The sequence below is a fragment of the Pelodiscus sinensis genome, chromosome 19, assembly GCF_049634645.1.
Source record: "Pelodiscus sinensis isolate JC-2024 chromosome 19, ASM4963464v1, whole genome shotgun sequence".
In the NCBI taxonomy this organism is placed as follows: Eukaryota; Metazoa; Chordata; order Testudines; family Trionychidae; genus Pelodiscus; species Pelodiscus sinensis.
The window spans coordinates 13872247-13891427 of NC_134729.1; the positions used below are offsets into that span (position 1 = coordinate 13872247).

At 61.9% G+C, this 19181-nt stretch overlaps 1 protein-coding gene across 5 annotated transcripts in view; it reads right to left on the reverse strand.

Moving 5' to 3' along the window:
* The window catches only part of CACNA1A (calcium voltage-gated channel subunit alpha1 A), a 259911-nt gene that overhangs the window by 110175 nt on the left and 130555 nt on the right, over positions 1–19181 (reverse strand). For all 5 annotated transcript variants that reach the window (XR_012896663.1, XM_075902448.1, XM_075902447.1 and 2 more), the window contains exons 8-10: positions 12085–12176; positions 11169–11321; positions 9908–10095 (exon numbers count right to left, since the gene is read on the reverse strand). Coding sequence is in view for 4 of the 5 variants with exons in the window: in XM_075902448.1 (XP_075758563.1) it covers positions 9908–10095; positions 11169–11321; positions 12085–12176 (433 nt within the window). In the remaining variant the exon portion in view is untranslated. The remainder of the gene's footprint in view (positions 1–9907; positions 10096–11168; positions 11322–12084; positions 12177–19181) is intronic.

The window sequence follows — 19181 nt, forward strand, 5'->3', positions numbered from 1 at the left end:
CCAGCTCTGCTTTCCGCCCCCCTCCCTACGGCCCCCCTCCTGACCAACCCTCCGGCCCCTGATCCCCCCTAGCTCTGCTTCCCGCCCCCCTCCCTACGGCCCCTCTCCTGACCAACCCTCCGGCCCCTGATCCCCCCCAGCTCTGCTTCCCGCCCCCCTCCCTACGGTCCCCCTCCTGACCAACCCTCCGGCCCCTGATCCCCCCCAGCTCTGCTTCCCGCCCACCTCCCTACGGCCCCCCCTCCTGACCAACCCTCCGGCCCCTGATCCCCCGCCAGCTCCGCTTCCCGCCCCCCTCCCTACGGCCCCCCTCCTGACCAACCCTCCGGCCCCTGATCTCCCCCCAGCTCTGCTTCCTGCCCCCCTCCCTACGGCCCCCCCTCCTGACCAACCCTCTGGCCCCTGATCCCCCCCCAGCTCTGCTTCCTGCCCCCCTCCCTACAGCCCCCCCTCCTGACCAACCCTCCGGCCCCTGATCTCCCCCCAGCTCTGCTTCCCGCCCCCCTTCCTCTGGCCCCCCCTCCTCCTGTCCAGCTTCTGCCCCCACTTCCTCCCGGCCAGCCCCTGACCCCCCCCCACCACCACCGCCGCCAGCCCCGCCTCCCTTCCTCCTGGCCAGTTCCGCGCCCCTCCCAGCCAGTCTCTCCGCCCCTCCCGCCCACAATCAAGTGTGTCCAGTATTTTTGGGGGGGGGAGGGTCTACCTGGTAACCCTAGACGCGGCCCCCTCTAGAGCATCAGGCCATGACGGGCGGCACCCTGGCGCCTCGGGGAACCGCTCGGCCGGCTCCCAGCGAGCGGCCGGGCCTGGCACGTGCAGGGACCAGGGCTGGACCCTGACAAAGGGCCCGCCGGGCCTGCTCCCCCTCCTACCCAGAGGGCTGAACTGGCGCTCCCCAGCCCGGGCATGTGGAGTGCACCTGTCACTCCAGGCTGCCCTGGCACACCCTTCAGTGCTAACACACACACAGGCATCTCCCAGCCACCCCCAGCACCTACCCTGGGGCAAACTTGGCCTCGCTCGGCCACAGGCCCCCCACCCCAACCCCACTTAGCCACGGGTTCTCCCCCCCGGACCCCTCGGCCATGGATTCCCCCCCACCCCCCTCGGTCAGAGGGTCTGCCCTCCCGCCCCGGCCCTGCTCGGCCTCACACATTCCTGCCCCCCCAGGGCCCTGCCTTCTACTAGGGCCCCCCGCCTTCTCCCCCATTTGCTCCACCCTTTCTGGAGACCTGGTGATCTGGAACCTTTTCCATTGGCCCCTCAAGCTGCCCAGCAGCTAATTATGGCACCAGTGGGGCTGGCCCTATTTGCCCTTAAAGGGCCAGTCACCTCTCTCACCCACATCCGTCACGTGTCACCTCCCCCCGTGTCACGTTGCTGAATTGGAGGGAAGCAGCCAGATCGCTGCTGCACCCCTAGGTGGGGGTGTTGGCCCCAGAAATTGGTGTGGGGGGAGCCATGTGGGGTATTGAATGGGAGATTATTGTTTGTTGATCTTATGTACGCTATTTATGTGAGTGTATAATGTCTGTGTGTGTAGGTAGGAATCTGTAATCTGTGTGGAAGCTGAATATTTCTGTGAATGGGGTTAAGCATGGCAATGGACAGGCTGAGTAGCAAAGCCCTGTGGAACAATGACTCTCAATAGGCTATGGACACACCCAAAGAATGGGATTTGTCACCTGAGGGCAGCCAGCAGGAAACACAGAGATTGGCCTCTGACCAGGTGACTTGCTGCAGACTAGAAGAGGCCAGGAAGGAGTATAAAGAGGCCATGTGGTCGATGCCATTTTGTTCTCAGCTCAGCACTTCATCCCGGAGGCAGCACTGCAGGGATTGAAGAGCCCGGAAGACCTGTGAACCCATCCTGATCGTAGGATGTGCAATAAGAACTTTTAAACCAGCAGCTGCAACATCTCTGCTAGAGCCTGCATCGAGAACTGGGAGATTCGGTGCATGTAACGTACTGTACTTTAATAACCTTACTCTCATGCTTTTCTTTCTTGTAATAATAAACCTTTAGATATAGATTCTAAAGGATTGGCCCAGCGTGATTTGTGGTAAGGTCCAGAGGGTAAATTGACCAGGGATCTGTGGCTGGTTTCTTGGAACCGGACAGAACTTGTTCGGGGTAGGTGGGATTGGGTGCTAGGACCCCCCACCTGTGTATAGGCCCGGGGCCATCTGGGGCACGGATATTGCTGGGGTGTCGGAGGGGTTTTGCTCGTGAGGCTTCAGGCAGGCTGCTGAAGCGCTCTGTGGGACTGGTTTGTGGCCTGTGTGGAGAGGTCGCCAGTCGGGGGCTGTAAGTAGCTCCGGATTTGAGCAATTCGCCCTGAGTGGACGCCCTTAGCTGTGCCCAGACACGGCCAGGTCCGTCACAGTGGCGTAGTCGGCAGGATCCACAGATCTTGGTCAATTGAGCTTTGGGATCAGGACCCCACGCTGTCTAAATTTGATTTTTGGTGTTGAGAGTTTGGTTGATTAAAGAGCCGCTGCGATGATCCCGGAATTATATGAGAGTCTGAGCAAAAGTGCTCTGAAGGATTTGTGCTTGGGGAGAGGCATTGCCTTTAAGAAAAGGGCCTCTAAACTAGATCTGGTAGTGTTGTTATTAACCAGAGATGTGGATGAAAAGGAGCAGAAGCAAGCCAAGGAGGCTGCTGAAAGAAGGCGGAAGGCAGATGAAGAAATTGCTAAGAGACAGAAGGAGATGGATCAGGAACTTGAGGAGAAAAAGGCAGAATATGCTGAGAGACAGAGGAGGGAAGAGGCAGAGCATGCAAAGAAGATGGCCCTAGCCAAGGAGGAAAATGCTAGACTTGACCTCCAGCTTAAGAGACTAAAAGAACAAGAGAGACTGTATTCTCCTGAAGGTTCAATGTATAACTCTGTGGGTATGGGGTATGCTTATGATATGGCAGACGTATTTTACCCAGCTGATGTGATGACCCAACCCCAAAGCATGTATGAATGCAAACCTTTTGTGTTACCTGTAGCTAACAGGGAGGTTTGGGAAGGGGGTGCATGTGGGTATGGAAAGTTTCCTGGAGCTGGTCAGTCTCCCTGTAACCAAGGGGAAAGTGTCTCTATATGTGAGCCTGTGGGTGAGGGCCCGTCTGATGCCTCAGAGGTGAGGCTGGAATCAGAACCAGGGCAAGAAGAGCCCAGAAGTCAGGGAAATGTTTCTCTGGGGCAGCCTGGAGTGGCTGGCCAGAGTGAAGTTTTAGTTGAGGAGCTGGTGGCTGGTGAGGTTTGTGGAATTGAACCTGCACAAGCTGAAGTTGATTTGTGTGAAGAAGCACAGTGTGTGCAAGCTGGCAATTTGGCTGGTGGAAGTAGCAGTGGGGCAGTAAAGGAAGCTGTCCCAGTGGCTAGCTGTATGCCTGAGATTAGCCAGGGGTGTTGGGACAAGGGAGAAGCTGTCTCTGGTTGTCTGTCTGTGTGTGGGGAAGAGTTTCTTCCTGTGTCTGAGGAAGGTGCCCCACAGCCTGTGAAGGCTGAGAGCAGTGTGGTTGTCCCAGAGTTGGGTCTGGATATGGCTAAGGCCCAGGAAGGGGGTGGCCCAAGGTTTGTGTCTGCTGGGGAGAGGGATGAGGTGACTCAGGTAGAGACAGTCAGTGTTTTACCAGAACTCCAGAGACCAGACAGTGGTGACCCTGATATTGTGCCTGATGCTGCTGTGTTGCTGGCAGAGTGGGGAGCTACTCGGTGGGAGCAGGGAGACCCCTTAGCCCGGGCACAAGGAGAGAATGAGGGGGTGTTAACTCTGGTGCCTAACGATGGTGTGGACGTTTACAGCCATCTAGAGAGCTGCACAGGGAGTGGAGATGCCTCTGACCCTGTCTCTTGTGGGTCTGTCTATGTGCCTGAGAGGGGATTATCTGTGAATCCACCTGAGGGGCCAGAGATAACTCAGGGAGTAAGGGAAGTGCAGGAGGAATTGGTTGGGGCTCAGCAGGGCAATGCTACTGCAGAGCCAGGGAAGGGTGAACTGCTGCTTAAGGAAGCTCATAGGGAGGAGAGTCCTGGCAATGCTTGTAGCAAGCAGTTTGCAGTAACTGAGAGAGGTGACGATGCCTGGCTTGGAGAAGGCATTCAGGAGAAAGCTCTGCCTGTAAACGGCAGCAGCTTCTTGTGTGAGGCACTTGTTTTGGTGCCTGACAGACAGAACTTGTCTGTTGGCAGTGACTCCAATGACTTGGGTTTAGGGAAACCCAGTGTGGATGGTGTTGGAGAGGTCTCAGAGGGACTGAGGGTTGTTCCAGATGAGGCAGGAACATCCAGAGAACTGGAGCAGGCTGCTAACCCAGTGACTGTGGGGGACCAGCTTGCTGGGAAGTCAGTGTGTGTGGGACAGGATTGTTCCCAGGTGAAGGAGGAGAGTGGGAAGTTAGTGTCTCAGATTCAGGAGAAGGACTGTGTAGCCAAGTATGCAGAGCAGAACAGCTGTGTGGTCACTCTCCCTAGGATGCAGGAGATGGCAGTTAAGCTCCCATCCCCGGACACAGTGGACACTCATACTCAATCAGGGAAGTTGATATCTGGTTCCATGTGGAAACAGAGGTTAGAGAGGGACAGAGGAGAGACTTGGGAGTCTACAGCTTACTGCTGTTACCCCACTGAGTGGGGGAAGGGGGAGAATTCCAGGGCCATTGTGAGCCAGGGAGTCACACCCAGCCAGCCCTTTGTCTTGGTCAGGCCAGAGGTTTCAGGCCTGGAGCCCAGAGGACAAGGGGGAGGGACAGGACTTGCTTTGGCCAAGACGATTTGCAGGTTGAACCTGAAGGGAAAAAACTGCAATGGTGTGGGGCCAGAGAAGGGGCATGATGGAGAATTTCAGTATACACCTGGTATAGGATTGTTCTTGTTACTGATGTTAATTCCTGTAACCAATGGATTATTGTTGCAGAGAACTGTAACGGTATACAGTGTGCATGAGCTTATGAAAATACCATGTAATCTGTCTGGAGATGTACCAAACGACAGACGGTATGTAAGGGGACATTGTGATGTTGCTATTTCATGGTTAACACTTGTAACTGGTCTTGGAACTTCTTACAGGACAAAAAGGGTTCCAGCCAGAAGGTCCTGCGTAAGAAGGGAAACTGAGGCACACCACCATTTTGTTGGGGGAGGCCTGTGATGCCCTCAGTGATGTTACTGGCATCACTTCCTGCATCAATTTTGCGTTGGGGGTGTCACGTTGCTGAATTGGAGGGAAGCAGCCAGATCGCTGCTGCACCCCTAGGTGGGGGTGTTGGCCCCAGAAATTGGTATGGGGGGAGCCATGTGGGGTATTGAATGGGAGATTATTGTTTGTTGATCTTATGTACGCTATTTATGAGTGTATAATGTCTGTGTGTGTAGGTAGGAATCTGTAATCTGTGTGGAAGCTGAATATTTCTGTGAATGTGGTTAAGCATGGCTATGGACAGGCTGAGTAGCAAAGCCCTGTGGAACAATGACTCTCAATAGGCTATGGACACACCCAAAGAATGGGATTTGTCACCTGAGGGCAGCCAGCAGGAAACACAGAGATTGGCCTCTGACCAGGTGACTTGCTGCAGACTAGAAGAGGCCAGGAAGGAGGTATAAAGAGGCCATGTGGTCGATGCCATTTTGTTCTCAGCTCAGCACTTCATCCCGGAGGCAGCACTGCAGGGATTGAAGAGCCCGGAAGACCTGTGAACCCATCCTGATCGTAGGATGTGCAATAAGAACTTTTAAACCAGCAGCTGCAACATCTCTGCTAGAGCCTGCATCGAGAACTGGGAGATTCGGTGCATGTAACGTACTGTACTTTAATAACCTTACTCTCATGCTTTTCTTTCTTGTGATAATAAACCTTTAGATATAGATTCTAAAGGATTGGCCCAGCGTGATTTGTGGGTAAGGTCCAGAGTGTAAATTGACCAGGGATCTGTGGCTGGTTTCTTGGAACCGGACAGAACTTGTTCGGGGTAGGTGGGATTGGGTGCTAGGACCCCCCACCTGTGTATAGGCCCGGGGCCATCTGGGGCACGGATATTGCTGGGGTGCCGGAGGGGTTTTGCTCAGGAGGCTTCAGGCAGGCAGCTGAAGCGCTCTGTGAGACTGGTTTGTGGCCTGTGTGGAGAGGTCGCCAGTCAGGGGGACTGTAAAGAGCCCCGGATTTGAGCAACTCACCCTGAGCGGACGCCCTAAGCTGTGCCCAGACACGGCCCGGTCCGTCACACCCCGCGTGACCCCTGGCTGAGCACGAGCACTCTGACACCTCCTGCCTGCGCAGCCACCACCGGCCCCGCTTCAGCCCCTCGTCTCCATCCCCCCGGGGCCTGCGGGCTCTCTCCTCTCCTGGCTCCCCTCCCCGCCCCGCCGCCTCCCCGTCTCCTGGTGCTTTGCCCTGACTCAGCAGCCGCCCCAGCTCATTAATTCTGCGCACGGGCCCAGCCGCGTGCCTGCCCGTCTCTGGGAAGGGCCCCACTGCTCTTTGGAGCAGGGACAAGGCTGAGAGAGATGCAGCCCATTGGCAGCTCCCCTTCGGCTGGGCACGGCCACCTGACGGCCCCGCCCGGGGGAAACGACAGGACTCGCGCACGAGTCCGCACCCGCGTGAGCCACAAGCCCCTCTCCTGGGCCTCGCGCACGAGTCCGCACCCGCGTGAGCCCCAAGCCCCTCTCCTGGGCCTCGCGCACGAATCCGGACCCGCGTGAGCCCCAAACCCCTCTCCTGGGCCTCGCGCACGAGTCCGCACCCGCGTGAGCCCCAAGCCCCTCTCCTGGGCCTCGCGCACGAGTCCGCACCCGCGTGAGCCCCAAGCCCCTCTCCTGGGCCTCGCGCACGAGTCCGCACCCGCGGGAGCCCCAAGCCCCTCTCCTGGGCCTCGCGCACGAGTCCGCACCCGCGTGAGCCCCAAGCCCCTCTCCTGGGCCTCGCGCACGAGTCCGCACCCGCGTGAGCCCCAAGCCCCTCTCCTGGGCCTCGCGCACGAGTCCGCACCCGCGTGAGCCCCAAGCCCCTCTCCTGGGCCTCGCGCACGAGTCCGCACCCGCGTGAGCCCCAAGCCCCTCTCCTGGGCCTCGCGCACGAGTCCGCACCTGCGTGAGCCCCAAGCCCCTCTCCTGGGCCTCGCGCACGAGTCCGCACCCGCGTGAGCCCCAAGCCCCTCTCCTGGGCCTCGCGCACGAGTCCGCACCCGCGTGAGCCCCAAGCCCCTCTCCTGGCCCACGCGCACGAGTCCGCACCCGCGTGAGCCCCAAGCCCCTCTCCTGGGCCTCGCGCACGAGTCCGCACCCGCGTGAGCCCCAAGCCCCTCTCCTGGGCCTCGCGCACGAGTCCGCACCCGCGTGAGCCCCGAGCCCCAAGCCCCTCTCCTGGGCCTCGCGCACGAGTCCGCACCCGCGTGAGCCCCAAGCCCCTCTCCTGGCCCACGCGCACGAGTCCGCACCCGCGTGAGCCCCAAGCCCCTCTCCTGGGCCTCGCGCACGAGTCCGCACCCGCGTGAGCCCCAAGCCCCTCTCCTGGGCCTCGCGCACGAGTCCGCACCCGCGTGAGCCCCAAGCCCCTCTCCTGGGCCTCGCGCACGAGTCCGCACCCGCGTGAGCCCCAAGCCCCTCTCCTGGGCCTCGCGCACGAGTCCGCACCCGCGTGAGCCCCAAGCCCCTCTCCTGGGCCTCGCGCACGAGTCCGCACCCGCGTGAGCCCCAAGCCCCTCTCCTGGGCCTCGCGCACGAGTCCGCACCCGCGTGAGCCCCAAGCCCCTCTCCTGGGCCTTGTGCACGAGTCCGCACCCGCGTGAGCCCCAAGCCCCTGTCCTGGGCCTCGTGCACGAGTCCGCACCCGCCTAAACCCCAAGCCCCTCTCCTGGCCCACGCGCACGAGTCCGCACCCGCGTGAGCCCCAAGCCCCTCTCCTGGGCCTTGCGCACGAGTCTGCACCCGCGTGAGCCCCAAGCCCCTCTCCTGGGCCTTGCGCACGAGTCCGCACCCGCGTGAGCCCCAAGCCCCTCTCCTGGGCCTCGTGCACGAGTCCGCACCCGCGTGAGCCCCAAGCCCCTTTCCTGGGCCTCGCGCACGAGTCTGCACCCGCGTGAGCCCCAAGCCCCTCTCCTGGGCCTCGCGCACGAGTCCGCACCCGCGTGAGCCCCAAACCCCTCTCCTGGGCCTCGCGCACGAGTCCGCACCCGCGTGAGCCCCAAGCCCCTCTCCTGGGCCTCGCGCACGAGTCCGCACCCGCGTGAGCCCCAAGCCCCTCTCCTGGGCCTCGCGCACGAGTCCGCACCCGCGTGAGCCCCAAACCCCTCTCCTGGGCCTCGCGCACGAGTCTGCACCCGCGTGAGCCCCAAGCCCCTCTCCCGGGCCTCGCGCACGAGTCCGCACCCGCGTGAGCCCCAAGCCCCTCTCCCGGGCCACGCGCACGAGTCCGCACCCGCGTGAGCCCCAAGCCCCTCTCCTGGGCCTCGCGCATGAGTCCGCACCCGCGTGAGCCCCAAGCCCCTCTCCTGGGCCTCGTGCACGAGTCCGCACCCGCGTGAGCCCCAAGCCCCTCTCCTGGGCCTCGTGCACGAGTCCGCACCCGCCTAAACCCCAAGCCCCTCTCCTGGGCCTCGCGCACGAGTCCGCACCCGCGTGAGCTCCAAGCCCCTCTCCTGGGCCTCGCGCATGAGTCTGCACCCGCGTGAGCCCCAAACCCCTCTCCTGGGCCTCGCGCATGAATCCGGACCCGCGTGAGCCCCAAGCCCCTCTCCTGGGCCTCGCGCACGAGTCCGCACCCGCGTGAGCCCCAAGCCCCTCTCCTGGGCCTCGCGCACGAGTCCGCACCCGTGTGAGCCCCAAGCCCCTCTCCTGGGCCTCGCGCATGAATCCGGACCCGCGTGAGCCCCAAGCCCCTCTCCTGGGCCTCGTGCACGAGTCCTCACCCGCCTAAACCCCAAACCCCACTCCTGGGCCTCGCGCACGAGTCCGCACCCGCGTGAGCCCCAAGCCCCCCTCCTGGGCCTCGTGCATGAATCCGGACCCGCGTGAGCCCCAAGCCCCTCTCCTGGGCCTCGCGCACGAGTCCGCACCCGCGTGAGCCCCAAGCCCCTCTCCTGGGCCTCGCGCACGAGTCCGCACCCGCGTGAGCCCTAAGCCCCTCTCCTGGGTCTCGCGCACGAGTCCGCACCCGCGTGAGCCCCAAGCCCCTCTCCTGGGCCTCACGCACGAGTCCGCACCCGTGTGAGCTCCAAGCCCCTCTCCTGGGCCTCGCGCATGAATCCGGACCCGCGTGAGCGCCAAGCCCCTCTCCTGGGCCTCGTGCACGAGTCCGCACCCACCTAAACCCCAAACCCCACTCCTGGGCCTCGCGCACGAGTCCGCACCCGCGTGAGCCTCAAGCCCCTCTCCTGGGCCTCGCGCACGAGTCCGCACCCGCGTGAGCCCCAAGCCCCTCTCCTGGGCCTCGCATCAGGGCTGCCTTGGGCCGAGCTCTGGCCCCGCTGAGAATAAGCCCTGGTTGATTCAGGGCTGCCTGGTCGGACAGAACTCCGAGCCGAGCGACGGGCTGTTCTGGCCCAGATCTGTGCCCTGTCCAGGGATCGGCAGGGCAAGGCCGGGCGGGCACAGAGGAGCCAGTGTCTGGATGTGGAGGAGCCAGTGGTTCTGCGGCGCAGAGATGGCCCACGACAGGCGGGCGCAGGAATCCTGCAGAGCAGAGTCAGGGAGGCTGGCAGGCAGCGCTCACTGCTTTCCAGCCGTTCGTTAGCAAACCCAGCCTGGGAGATTACCACCCCCTTTTACACACGAGGAAACTGAGGCACAGAGCCAGACTGCGACTCCTGAAATCTCGGCACTTAGCACTGCTCCTTCAGCCAAGGCGCGCAAAGCCATCCAGTCCCTCACCGCATCCCGTGCCAGGCAGGGAGGCCTCAGAGCAGGGACTCACATAATAAAGGAGGTCGGTCCACCCTTCCATGGTGATACACTGGAAGACAGTCAGCACAGCGAACAGGATGTTGTCGAACTGCGTGATCCCGTAGTTGGGGCCTTCCCAGTACTCCCGACACTCGGTCCCATTGGGGCACATGCGGGCCGGCTCTTCTGTCCCGCACGGAACTTCCAGCTTGATTTCACCTGCAGGGTGGGACAAGGACGAGGAAAAGCATCTGAGGGCAGCACTGGCTGGCGGGGAGCCTGGCCCTGGGCCTCAGGTCAGGCCTTTTCCCTGCCTCCCCCCCCCCCCCCCGAGCTCCAGCGCCCCCCCCCACCTCCCCCCCCGGCCATGGCAAATCTGAGCCTCTCCAAGCCGCAGCTCGGCCTGGCACCGCCTGTGCGCTGCCCTGCTGCAGAGAAGGGAGCAGAGAACACGCGATTTGCCCACTCAGACAGGGAAGTCACAGCTATGCCAGGGCCAGGAGGGACAGGACCTTAGAAGACCCCTCCTGGGGCCCCGTGCCAGCCCCTCACTCCCAGGTCCCCTCCCGGCCCTGGGAGAGGCCCTGCACCGAGGGCGCCCACACTGGCAAAGCAAATCCGAGCCGCTCCTCTCCTGTCTGCTGGGAGGGCCAGATTGCTGGGACCCTGCGGGTCCCTCCTCCCCCCTCTCGCTGGCATGGCCACGTTGCAGAAATAGCTCTCTCTCCAGTAACGCCATTGCCGTCAGGGGAGCCACAGAATTAGGCCACTCCAGACTGAGCATGGGCCAGGGGCCCCGGGAGGGAGGGAGCGAGAGAAGGAAAGAGAATGGGGGGGGGGGGGGCGCAGGCAGATTCCTGGCCGGGGGCTGCCACCCACAGGGCTGGTGCCAGCCAGCACCCCCCTCCCCCCCCCATACGCAGAAAGGACTGGAATTTTCCAGCTGAGGCTCATCAAGCCCTTGGTCCATGTCAACGTGGCCTTCCCACCGCAGCTGGGAAACTGAGGCACAGAGCGGCACCGTGACTTGCCTGAGGCCACACAGCAGGTCAGTGCCAGTGCCTGGACTGGACCCCCGTTGCCCTGGCTCCCTGGTGGCCGCTCTGTGCCTGAGACGGTTCCCCCGGAGAGCTGGGAGTAGAAGTGACCGGCTCTGCGAGAGTGGGGGTGGAGCCTGGTGGCCCAAGACAAACGCTGCCCCCCGCCAGGGACCAGCATGCAGGTAACAGGAGGCTGTGCTGGCCTCCGCCCGCGGCCTGGCCTGCAACCCCCGCCTCCCGCTCCGGACCTACCTGTCAGCACGTCAAAGCAGGTGGTGTGAAATTTCCCCATATAAAATTCTAATCCTATGATTGCAAAAATAAGGATTGCAAAAAACAAGAGGAGGCCAATTTGTAGCAGAGGTATCATTGCCTTCATGATGGACTTCAGAACCACTTGTAAACCTGTGGGGAGAGATGCTCTGAGCTCCTAGGCCCCCGCGCAGGCACCCACGGGCTCTTCTAAAACCTTCGCCCGCCACGGCTCCTGCCAGCTCCCAGCTACAGTTCCAGACGGGCAGGGCTGCTGTTCGGAGCTGGGTCCCACAGGGAGCCGTTGAGTCCTGGGGTTGGTGCTGGGCCCCACGGGGAGATGGCAGGGCCGTGGGGTACAGTGCCAAGTCCCATGGAGAAGTGGCAGGGCCCTGGGGTTGGGTGCTGGGTCCCACGGGGGGATGGCAGAGCCCTGAGACTGGGTGCTGGGTTCCATGAGGAGGTGGCAGGGCCCGGGGCTTGGGTGCTGGGCCCCACGGAGGGATGGCAGGGCCCGGGGCTTGGGTGCTGGGCCCCACGGAGGGATGGCAGGGCCCGGGGCTTGGGAACTGGGTCCCACGGGGGGGTGGCAGGGCCTGGGGCTTGGGTGCTGGGTCCCACGGGGGGGTGGCAGGGCCCGGGGCTTGGGTGCTGGGTCCCACGGGGGGGTGGCAGGGCCCGGGGCTTGGGTGCTGGGTCCCACGGGGGGGTGGCAGGGCCCGGGGCTTGGGTGCTGGGTCCCACGGGGGGGTGGCAGGGCCCGGGGCTTGGGTGCTGGGTCCCACGGGGGGGGTGGCAGGGCCTGGGTCCCATGGGGGGGGTGGCAGGGCCTGGGGCTTGGGTCCCATGGGGGGGCGGCAGAGACGGTTGGCTGGATCCCAGGCCCCACATGGAGCACACTGCCTGACTCACTTACTTGGGATCCCCGACACCAGCTTCAGCGGCCGGAGCACACGCACTGCCCGCAGCGTTCGCAGGTCGAAGTCAGAGCCGACCTTCGCCAAGATGCTGCAAGAGGCAAAGGGGAGAGCGGCCCAGTGAGGGGCATGCTGGGAAGCAAGGCCTCCTACCCCGACAGGGGAGCCCCTCCCCCTGGGACAGTCATTTCGCCAAGCGGGGGTGGGGGGGCTCATTGCAACTGGGCAGCCTCCCACCCAGCAGCGGCTGCACTTTGAAGGAAAGGGAATCGCGCCACATTCAGACCTCTGGGAAGGGGATTTAATCTAGCTCGGAGCTTGCCGCTTTCTTACACTAATTAAAAGCCGAATCACCGGGGTTCAGCCAGTGACTCTGGTCACAAAGCTTCTGTCCCTCCTGGCTGCCAGACGGGAATCGGCAAACGCACAGGGGCCGAGCCAGGGGCGTCTGGGACTCCACGCCCCCCCACGGGTGGCCGCTCAGAGGGGCTGCTCCTGGGCCAGACCTTGGTGGATGCAGGAAGGGAAGGGATTCTGGGATGGGGACCCCTGGCACTAGCGTTACAAAGGAGCCGGAGACATGTTGGGGGGGTGACCTAGTTCCACACACCAGTGCCTGATCCAGATCCCGACAGCCTGGCCCATCGTCCCTGTGCTACCGTTCACCCCCAGAGCACGGCCAGAACCCCAATAATCCAGCAACTCTTCTCCAGCGTAGGGGCGCTGCAGGCCCCTCAGCCATTCACAGTGCTGCCCCGACACTCGCCAGGCTTTGGAGCACGTTCCCCCGAGATCTCCAGAGAGGTGGGGAGGCAGGCCCCAAACAGCAGTAAGTTTGCTCCTGTCTAGAACCAGGCCTCTCTGAAGCACATCCCGGAGAGATTCAAACTGTCGCAGGCCTGTGGAGTGGGGGCCGATGCGGAGAACAGGTGAGGAAATGCGTTTCTTGTGTGGTGGGCTGTCCGAGCCCTAGGAGGCTCCATCTGTGTGCTGGTGGTTGGCTGTGCTGTCGGAGGCTGCATTTGTGTAGCTGTTTGTCTGGCGTTTGCACCCTAGAACACTGTGGTTGTGTGGTGAGTGCTCACACTTTTGGATATCGTATTTGTGGAGTTATGTGGCTCTACAATGCCATATCTGTGTGGCTGTTTACCTGGCACTTGGTGTCTAGGATGCCATAGTTGTGTGGCTGCGTATTTGTGTGCCTGTGTATCTGGCACTTGGTGTCTAGGATGCCATAGTTGTGTGGCTGCGTATTTGTGTGCCTGTGTATCTGGCACTTGGTGTCTAGGATGCCATAGTTGTGTGGCTGTGTATCTGGCTCTTGGTGTCTAGGATGCCATAGTTGTGTGGCTGCGTATTTGTGTGCCTGTGTATCTGGCACTTGGTGTCTAGGATGCCATAGTTGTGTGGCTGCGTATTTGTGTGGCTGTGTATCTGGCACTTGGTGTCTAGGATGCCATAGTTGTGTGGCTGCGTATTTGTGTGGCTGTGTATCTGGCACTTGGTGTCTAGGATGCCATAGTTGTGTGGCTGCGTATTTGTGTGGCTGTGTATCTGGCACTTGGTGTCTAGGATGTCATAGTTGTGCAGTTGTGTGGCTGCGTATTTGTGTGGCTGTGTATCTGGCACTTGGTATCTAGGATGCCATAGTTGTGCAGTTGTGTGGCTGCGTATTTGTGTGCCTGTGTATCTGGCACTTGGGCTGTGTCTACACTGGCCGTTTGAATTTCCGCAAGAACACTGACGATCTCATGTAAGATTGTCAATGTTCTTGCGGAAATACTGTGCTGCTCCCGTTTGGGCAAAAGCCCTCTTGTGCAAATCATTTGCGCAAGAGGGCCAGTGTAGACAGCACAGGACTGTTTTCCACAAAAAAGCCCCAATTGCGAAAATGACGATTGGGGCTTTTTTGCGGAAAACCGCGTCTAGATTGGCCACGGATGCTTTTCCGCAAAAAGCGCTTTTGCGGAAAAGTGTCCTGCCAATCTAGACGCGCTTTTCTGAAAATGCTTTTAATGGAAAACTTCTCCGTTAAAAGCATTTCTGGAAAATCCTGCCAGTGTAGACGTAGCCTTGGTGTTTAGAATGCTGTAGTTGTGCAGTTGTGTGGCTGCATAGCTTTGTGGCCGCATATTTGTGTGGCTGTGTATCTGCCACTTGGTGTCAGGATGCCGTAGCTGTGTAGTTGTGTGGTTGTGTAGCTGTCCTGAGGTGATGCTGGCGGCCTCGTGCTGCCCTGTTCCGTGTGTTTCCATTGGTGCCAGCTCAGCGAACCAGGCTGGGGGTCTGCAGCAGCAACTCCCCTGACCCCAAGGGCCTGCCCTGGGTTCACACCCTCACAGTCGTCCTGCTGCCCCGTGGCTTCAACTCTAAGCTCCCGCCGCTGCCTGCAGTGTGGCCGGCTGGCCGAGGGGTGGCGCCTGCCCCCCGGCCCAGCCCTCCAAGCCAGCAGGAGATGGAGGCAGGTTAGATTCCCACCGGCTTCTGCATCTGGCTATTTTTAATTACAGAATTAGCAAGGCCACCCCGGCCTTCAGTGCTGTTGCATGCGGCCGTCAGGCGGGTATTTATAGTCTCGCTGAGCAGTGGCGTCAGTCTCTCCTAGGAAAGCTGCTCTCACCTCCCCGGAGCTGGGAAGGAAGAGGTGGCAGGAGCCTTAAAAAGGGGACAGCAGACTGATGGCACCATGGGGGAGTATGAAAATCTTCCCTGCAGCAGGGATCCAGGATACCCCTCGCTCAGCGTCCCTAACGTAATCGGGCAGACAAACGCGGCGCCAGGGTCATGGAAATGCAGCCTCCTCTGGGGTGGGGAACAGCAGCTGTTTAAAAGCGGAGCAATGATGCTCTACTACTGGAATGTCAGGGCTGACATGCAGCCACCTCTGGGGAGGGGCACAGCAGCCACGCAGGGCTTGCTCACCAAACGGTGACCATGAATGGGGCTGTGAAATGAATGGGGCTGTCACATCTCATGGCTGGAGGGGGACAAAATACTGGGGAGTCCAGCTCTGGCTAGTCCTGAGCACCTCCAGCAGGCAGGCCCGGTCAAGCCCTGGGTTGGTACCTCTTGTTCTGTGGATAGCAACAACCGTAGCACTGTGGCCACGCACCCCGGGCCACGCCACCCCTTCCTCCCCCTTAGTGTCTCCCAAACTGCCTCAGCTCCCCCCCCCCCCCACCACGTCACAGGACAATGCGGGATCACAACGTTCCTCTTTGTAAGGAAGGTCAGCGAGTGCCGGGGGAGGGGGGCCGAAGCAGCACCCTGTCTGTTCGGGAGTCCGCACAGGTCGGCATCGCAGAAACAGCAAATCCTTCGTTGCTTGGCGCCTTGAATGGAGACTGGTGGTCTCTCCAAAACACCCCCCGGCTCCCACAGGCCTCACGGGGCCAGTTCTGTGGACCGCGTCCTGCAGGAAATCCGACTGGCTGAGCAGAACGGACCCTCCCGGCCCCCCAACGTATCAAGCCCCCGCAGCAGGGATGGGTCCAGAGCTGGAGGGGTGGGTTTTCAGGGTGGGGGGGAAGGGTTCCTAGATATTCTTAAACCTGCCCCAGAGCGGGGGCGGGGCTCCGTGACCTCTTGGGTCCCCTCCCACCCTGCATTTCTGGGAGTTAAGTCCAGCGCCGGCGCGGAGTAAATGCCCATTGCTACTGGACGTACCCTACTGGGCCGCTCTGTTACACTGCTCTGTGCTTGGCGGGTTCACTGGCTGAACGATGCCCAAAGCTTCCCAGTCTGGCTCTCCTCTCCCGTAGGGCCGGCCGGAGCTAACCACACCCTCCAGCGCCCCCCCGCCCCTGGCCCGAGGGACCCCAGGGCCCAGCCGGCCTGCTGAGCTGAGGGGGTGGGAAGTCAAGGAAAAGCCCAGAGGGACTCAGCAGGGGCTACCACCCTGCCCAGGGCAAGCCGGGAATCAAGGCTAGCAGGGAGAAGGGGCTCTGCAGGCCAGCCAGACCCCAGCACCATTCACCTTCCCCAGGAGGGCCCTGCCAGGAACCAGAGACACCGGCCTGCGCCTTGCTGGAGGGGTGATGGGCTGGGCTCCCACTGCCAGGGGGGTTCTCATACCCTGGGACCAGGACCCCTGTGTACACTGGTATTCCTGGGGGGGGGGGGTTCCCCCTATAAGAAACGGACCCCAAGAGTCTTGGCGCGCAGTCCTTTGCTCCGACCACTCTCCCCTCCCAGAACCCAGGAGTCCTGAGACCCCATCCTCCTTCTCCGGGCCCCAGCTCCCATTCCGCCCCCTCCCCACGGGAGGAGCCCGGCTGCCTGCCGCTGAGCCCGTCCCTGTCATGCCAGAGGGGCTCTTCCCATTAACCAGATCTCCATAGCAACTGGCCCTCTCCCATTCACACCGTCTCCAGGGTTACCTTCCCGGGCTCATTCATGCTTGTTGCCTTGGTGACAAGCCCCATCTCATTGATACAATCTGCAGCGTGTGTGCGTACAAGTGTGCACCGCGGCGGAGGGAAAGGAGCCCTGCCTGGAAGCCAGGGGCAGGTGGTGGCGTGACGGGGAGGGCTGGGGGAGCACTAGGACCGCAGGGCGGGTACCTGTCTTCCGTGTCACTCCCCAGCCGCCGCTTCCTGCCGGGGCCTGGTGAGTGCACCAGGGGAGGCTGCTCCCCTGCCCAGGGCGGGGCCGCTGGCAGCTCTCTGCTCTCCTCAAGGTCCAGCCAGTTCCCCAGCGTCCCTGCAATGCCAGGGCCATTTCTACGGCCTGCAGGAGGCTCCCTTCCCTCCTGCCCCAAAGCACCCTCCGGGCAGCACCATCTTCTGCCCATCTACCCCGTCCTGAACATGCCCACCCCCGGCCTGGAATCTCTCCTCCGCCGTCCGTGGCGCTGGCTGCTAGCGCCCCTCACGGGAGGATTCAGGCTCCCGGTTCCACCTTGGTTGCTCCAGCCGTAGCTCATCTTCCCTCGTCACACAGAGCACAGGTGCCGGGTTGCCTGCGAGGGTGGCGATGGGCAGCCCCGAGGGTGTTTCGGACACACAGTTCTCTGTAAGAGGGGGAGGGGGTCCTTGGCAGCCCCAGCTTGGTGTAAGGGGGAGACAATCATGGAGCAGAGGCCCCCCCCAGGCCAACCTGATCCAGGACAGGTCTGGAGGGACTTGGTGCTACTGAGCGAAAAGGGGAGCAGAATGTGTCCATGGGGGAGGTGTGCACAGCGCTGCGCCGGTACGGAGCCACAGAACATGAGAACGGACCTCGAGAGGCCATCGAGTCCCATCCCCTGCCCTCGCTGCAGGGCCAGGCACCAGCTGGACCGTGCCTGGCAGGGTCTGTCCAACCTGTTCTTCGGTATCTCCAGGGATGGAGATTCCACAGCCCCCCAGGCAACTGATTCCAGCGTGTAGCCCCCTGGCAGGCAGGACGTTTTCCTAATGTCCAACCTGAACCGCCCTTGCAGGGGCCACATAAGGTGCTTAGCTAGGAGCAGGACCCTTCCGAAATGCTGGCTTGGGCACCTTCCACTGCCCGCTCTTCAGCCTGTGTGTGCGTGCAGGTGTGTAGGGAATGTGTGTGCCTGGGCGCTGTGAGCGTGTGGGGGAAAGCTCCGTGTGCATGCCTGGATGGCTGTGTGCACGTGTGTATGCACGTACTCCGTGCGCTGGTGGGAGAGTGCACACGTAAGCATGGGCATGAGCGCTGTAGGCCCGTGTGACAAGTGCGAGAGCTCCATGTGCCTGTAAATGTGGGCACACCCACGTGCCACTGCAGGTGCGAGGGACGGCACTAGCTCCGTGCCCTTGGGGCAGGCAGGAATGCCCCAGGCCACTGGGGCAGGAGCTGGGAGCTGGCTCTGCGGCTGCCTCTCCCTTCCTCAGGTTAACACTCCTCTCCTCCCCCAGCCACTGGCCCCTCTTTTCTCTGGTGTCCCCTCCCCCTGTCCAGCCTCCCCTTCCTGCCTCACTTCTCCCAGAGGGCTCCACTCGGGGGAGCAGATTCTGCTGGGATCCCCTTTACCCCCGCTCTCCCATTCTCCTTCGCACCCTGGGTCAAGGGCACCTGGCACAGCCTATGCCCTCCCCTAACCCGGCAGCCGGGACCCCAGCAGCTCCAGGCAGGCGTTTCACATTGAATGATGCTGCTCCGGACAGAGATGAATGACGCAACCGCGGCATAGGAATGGGGCAAGTCCCACCCACCCAGGGATGCCAAATGCCCTGTAATTGTCCCTTCCCCCCATATATACTGTGGGCTGGCAGCTCGGAGAAGCCAGCCCTGCAAGCTGCTAGGGGCAGCGCAACTGGCGATGCCATCAGAGAACCTCCCCCAAATACCTCCCATTAGCACAGCCTCCCGCCCCTCTTCCCCATGCACCAGGCCACCGCCTGCCCATGGCAGCCCCGAGTACATCGCACCACCTCCATTTCCTGCCACTGCTGAGTTCAGGGGTCAGCCCCGCGGGGCTTCCTGTTCTCTGCCTGTGGCCCCCGCAGTTCAGGGTCCAACCAGCTGGGATACTTGGCCTGAGCCCAGAGGTGGGGCTTGGTGCACAGGGCTGGGGCAGACTGTGATGGACAGGAGGGCGGGGCTTGGTGTGCAGGGCTGGGGGTGGCTTGTGATGGAGAGGAGGGAGGGGCTTGGTGCACAAACTTGGGGGGATGCTTGTGATGGACAAGAGGGCGGGGCTTGGTGTGCAGAGCTGGGCAGGGCTTGTGATGGATTGGAGGGCGGGGCTTGGTGCCAGGGCTGGGGGCTTCTTGTGATGGACTGGAGGGCGGGGCTTGGTGCACAGGGCTGGGGTGAACTGTGATGGACAGGAGGGCGGGGCTTGGTGTGCAGGGCTGGGGGTGGCTTGTGATGGATTGGAGGGCGGGGCTTGGTGCACAGGGCTGGGCGTGGTCTGTGATGGACAGGAGGGCGGGGCTTGGTGCACAGGGCTGGGCGTGGCCTGTGATGGACAGGAGGTCACACAACAGGGTCTGCTGATGCCTTCTGGCCTTGAACTCCCACAATCCTTTGCCAGCGCTCTGCTGCCCACCCCCAGGAGCCAGAGGGTTGGGCGAGGGCAGGGCTCAGCCCAGGGCTCAGCCCAGATGGCCATGTCCCCACCCCAGCAATGCTGGTGCACCCAGCC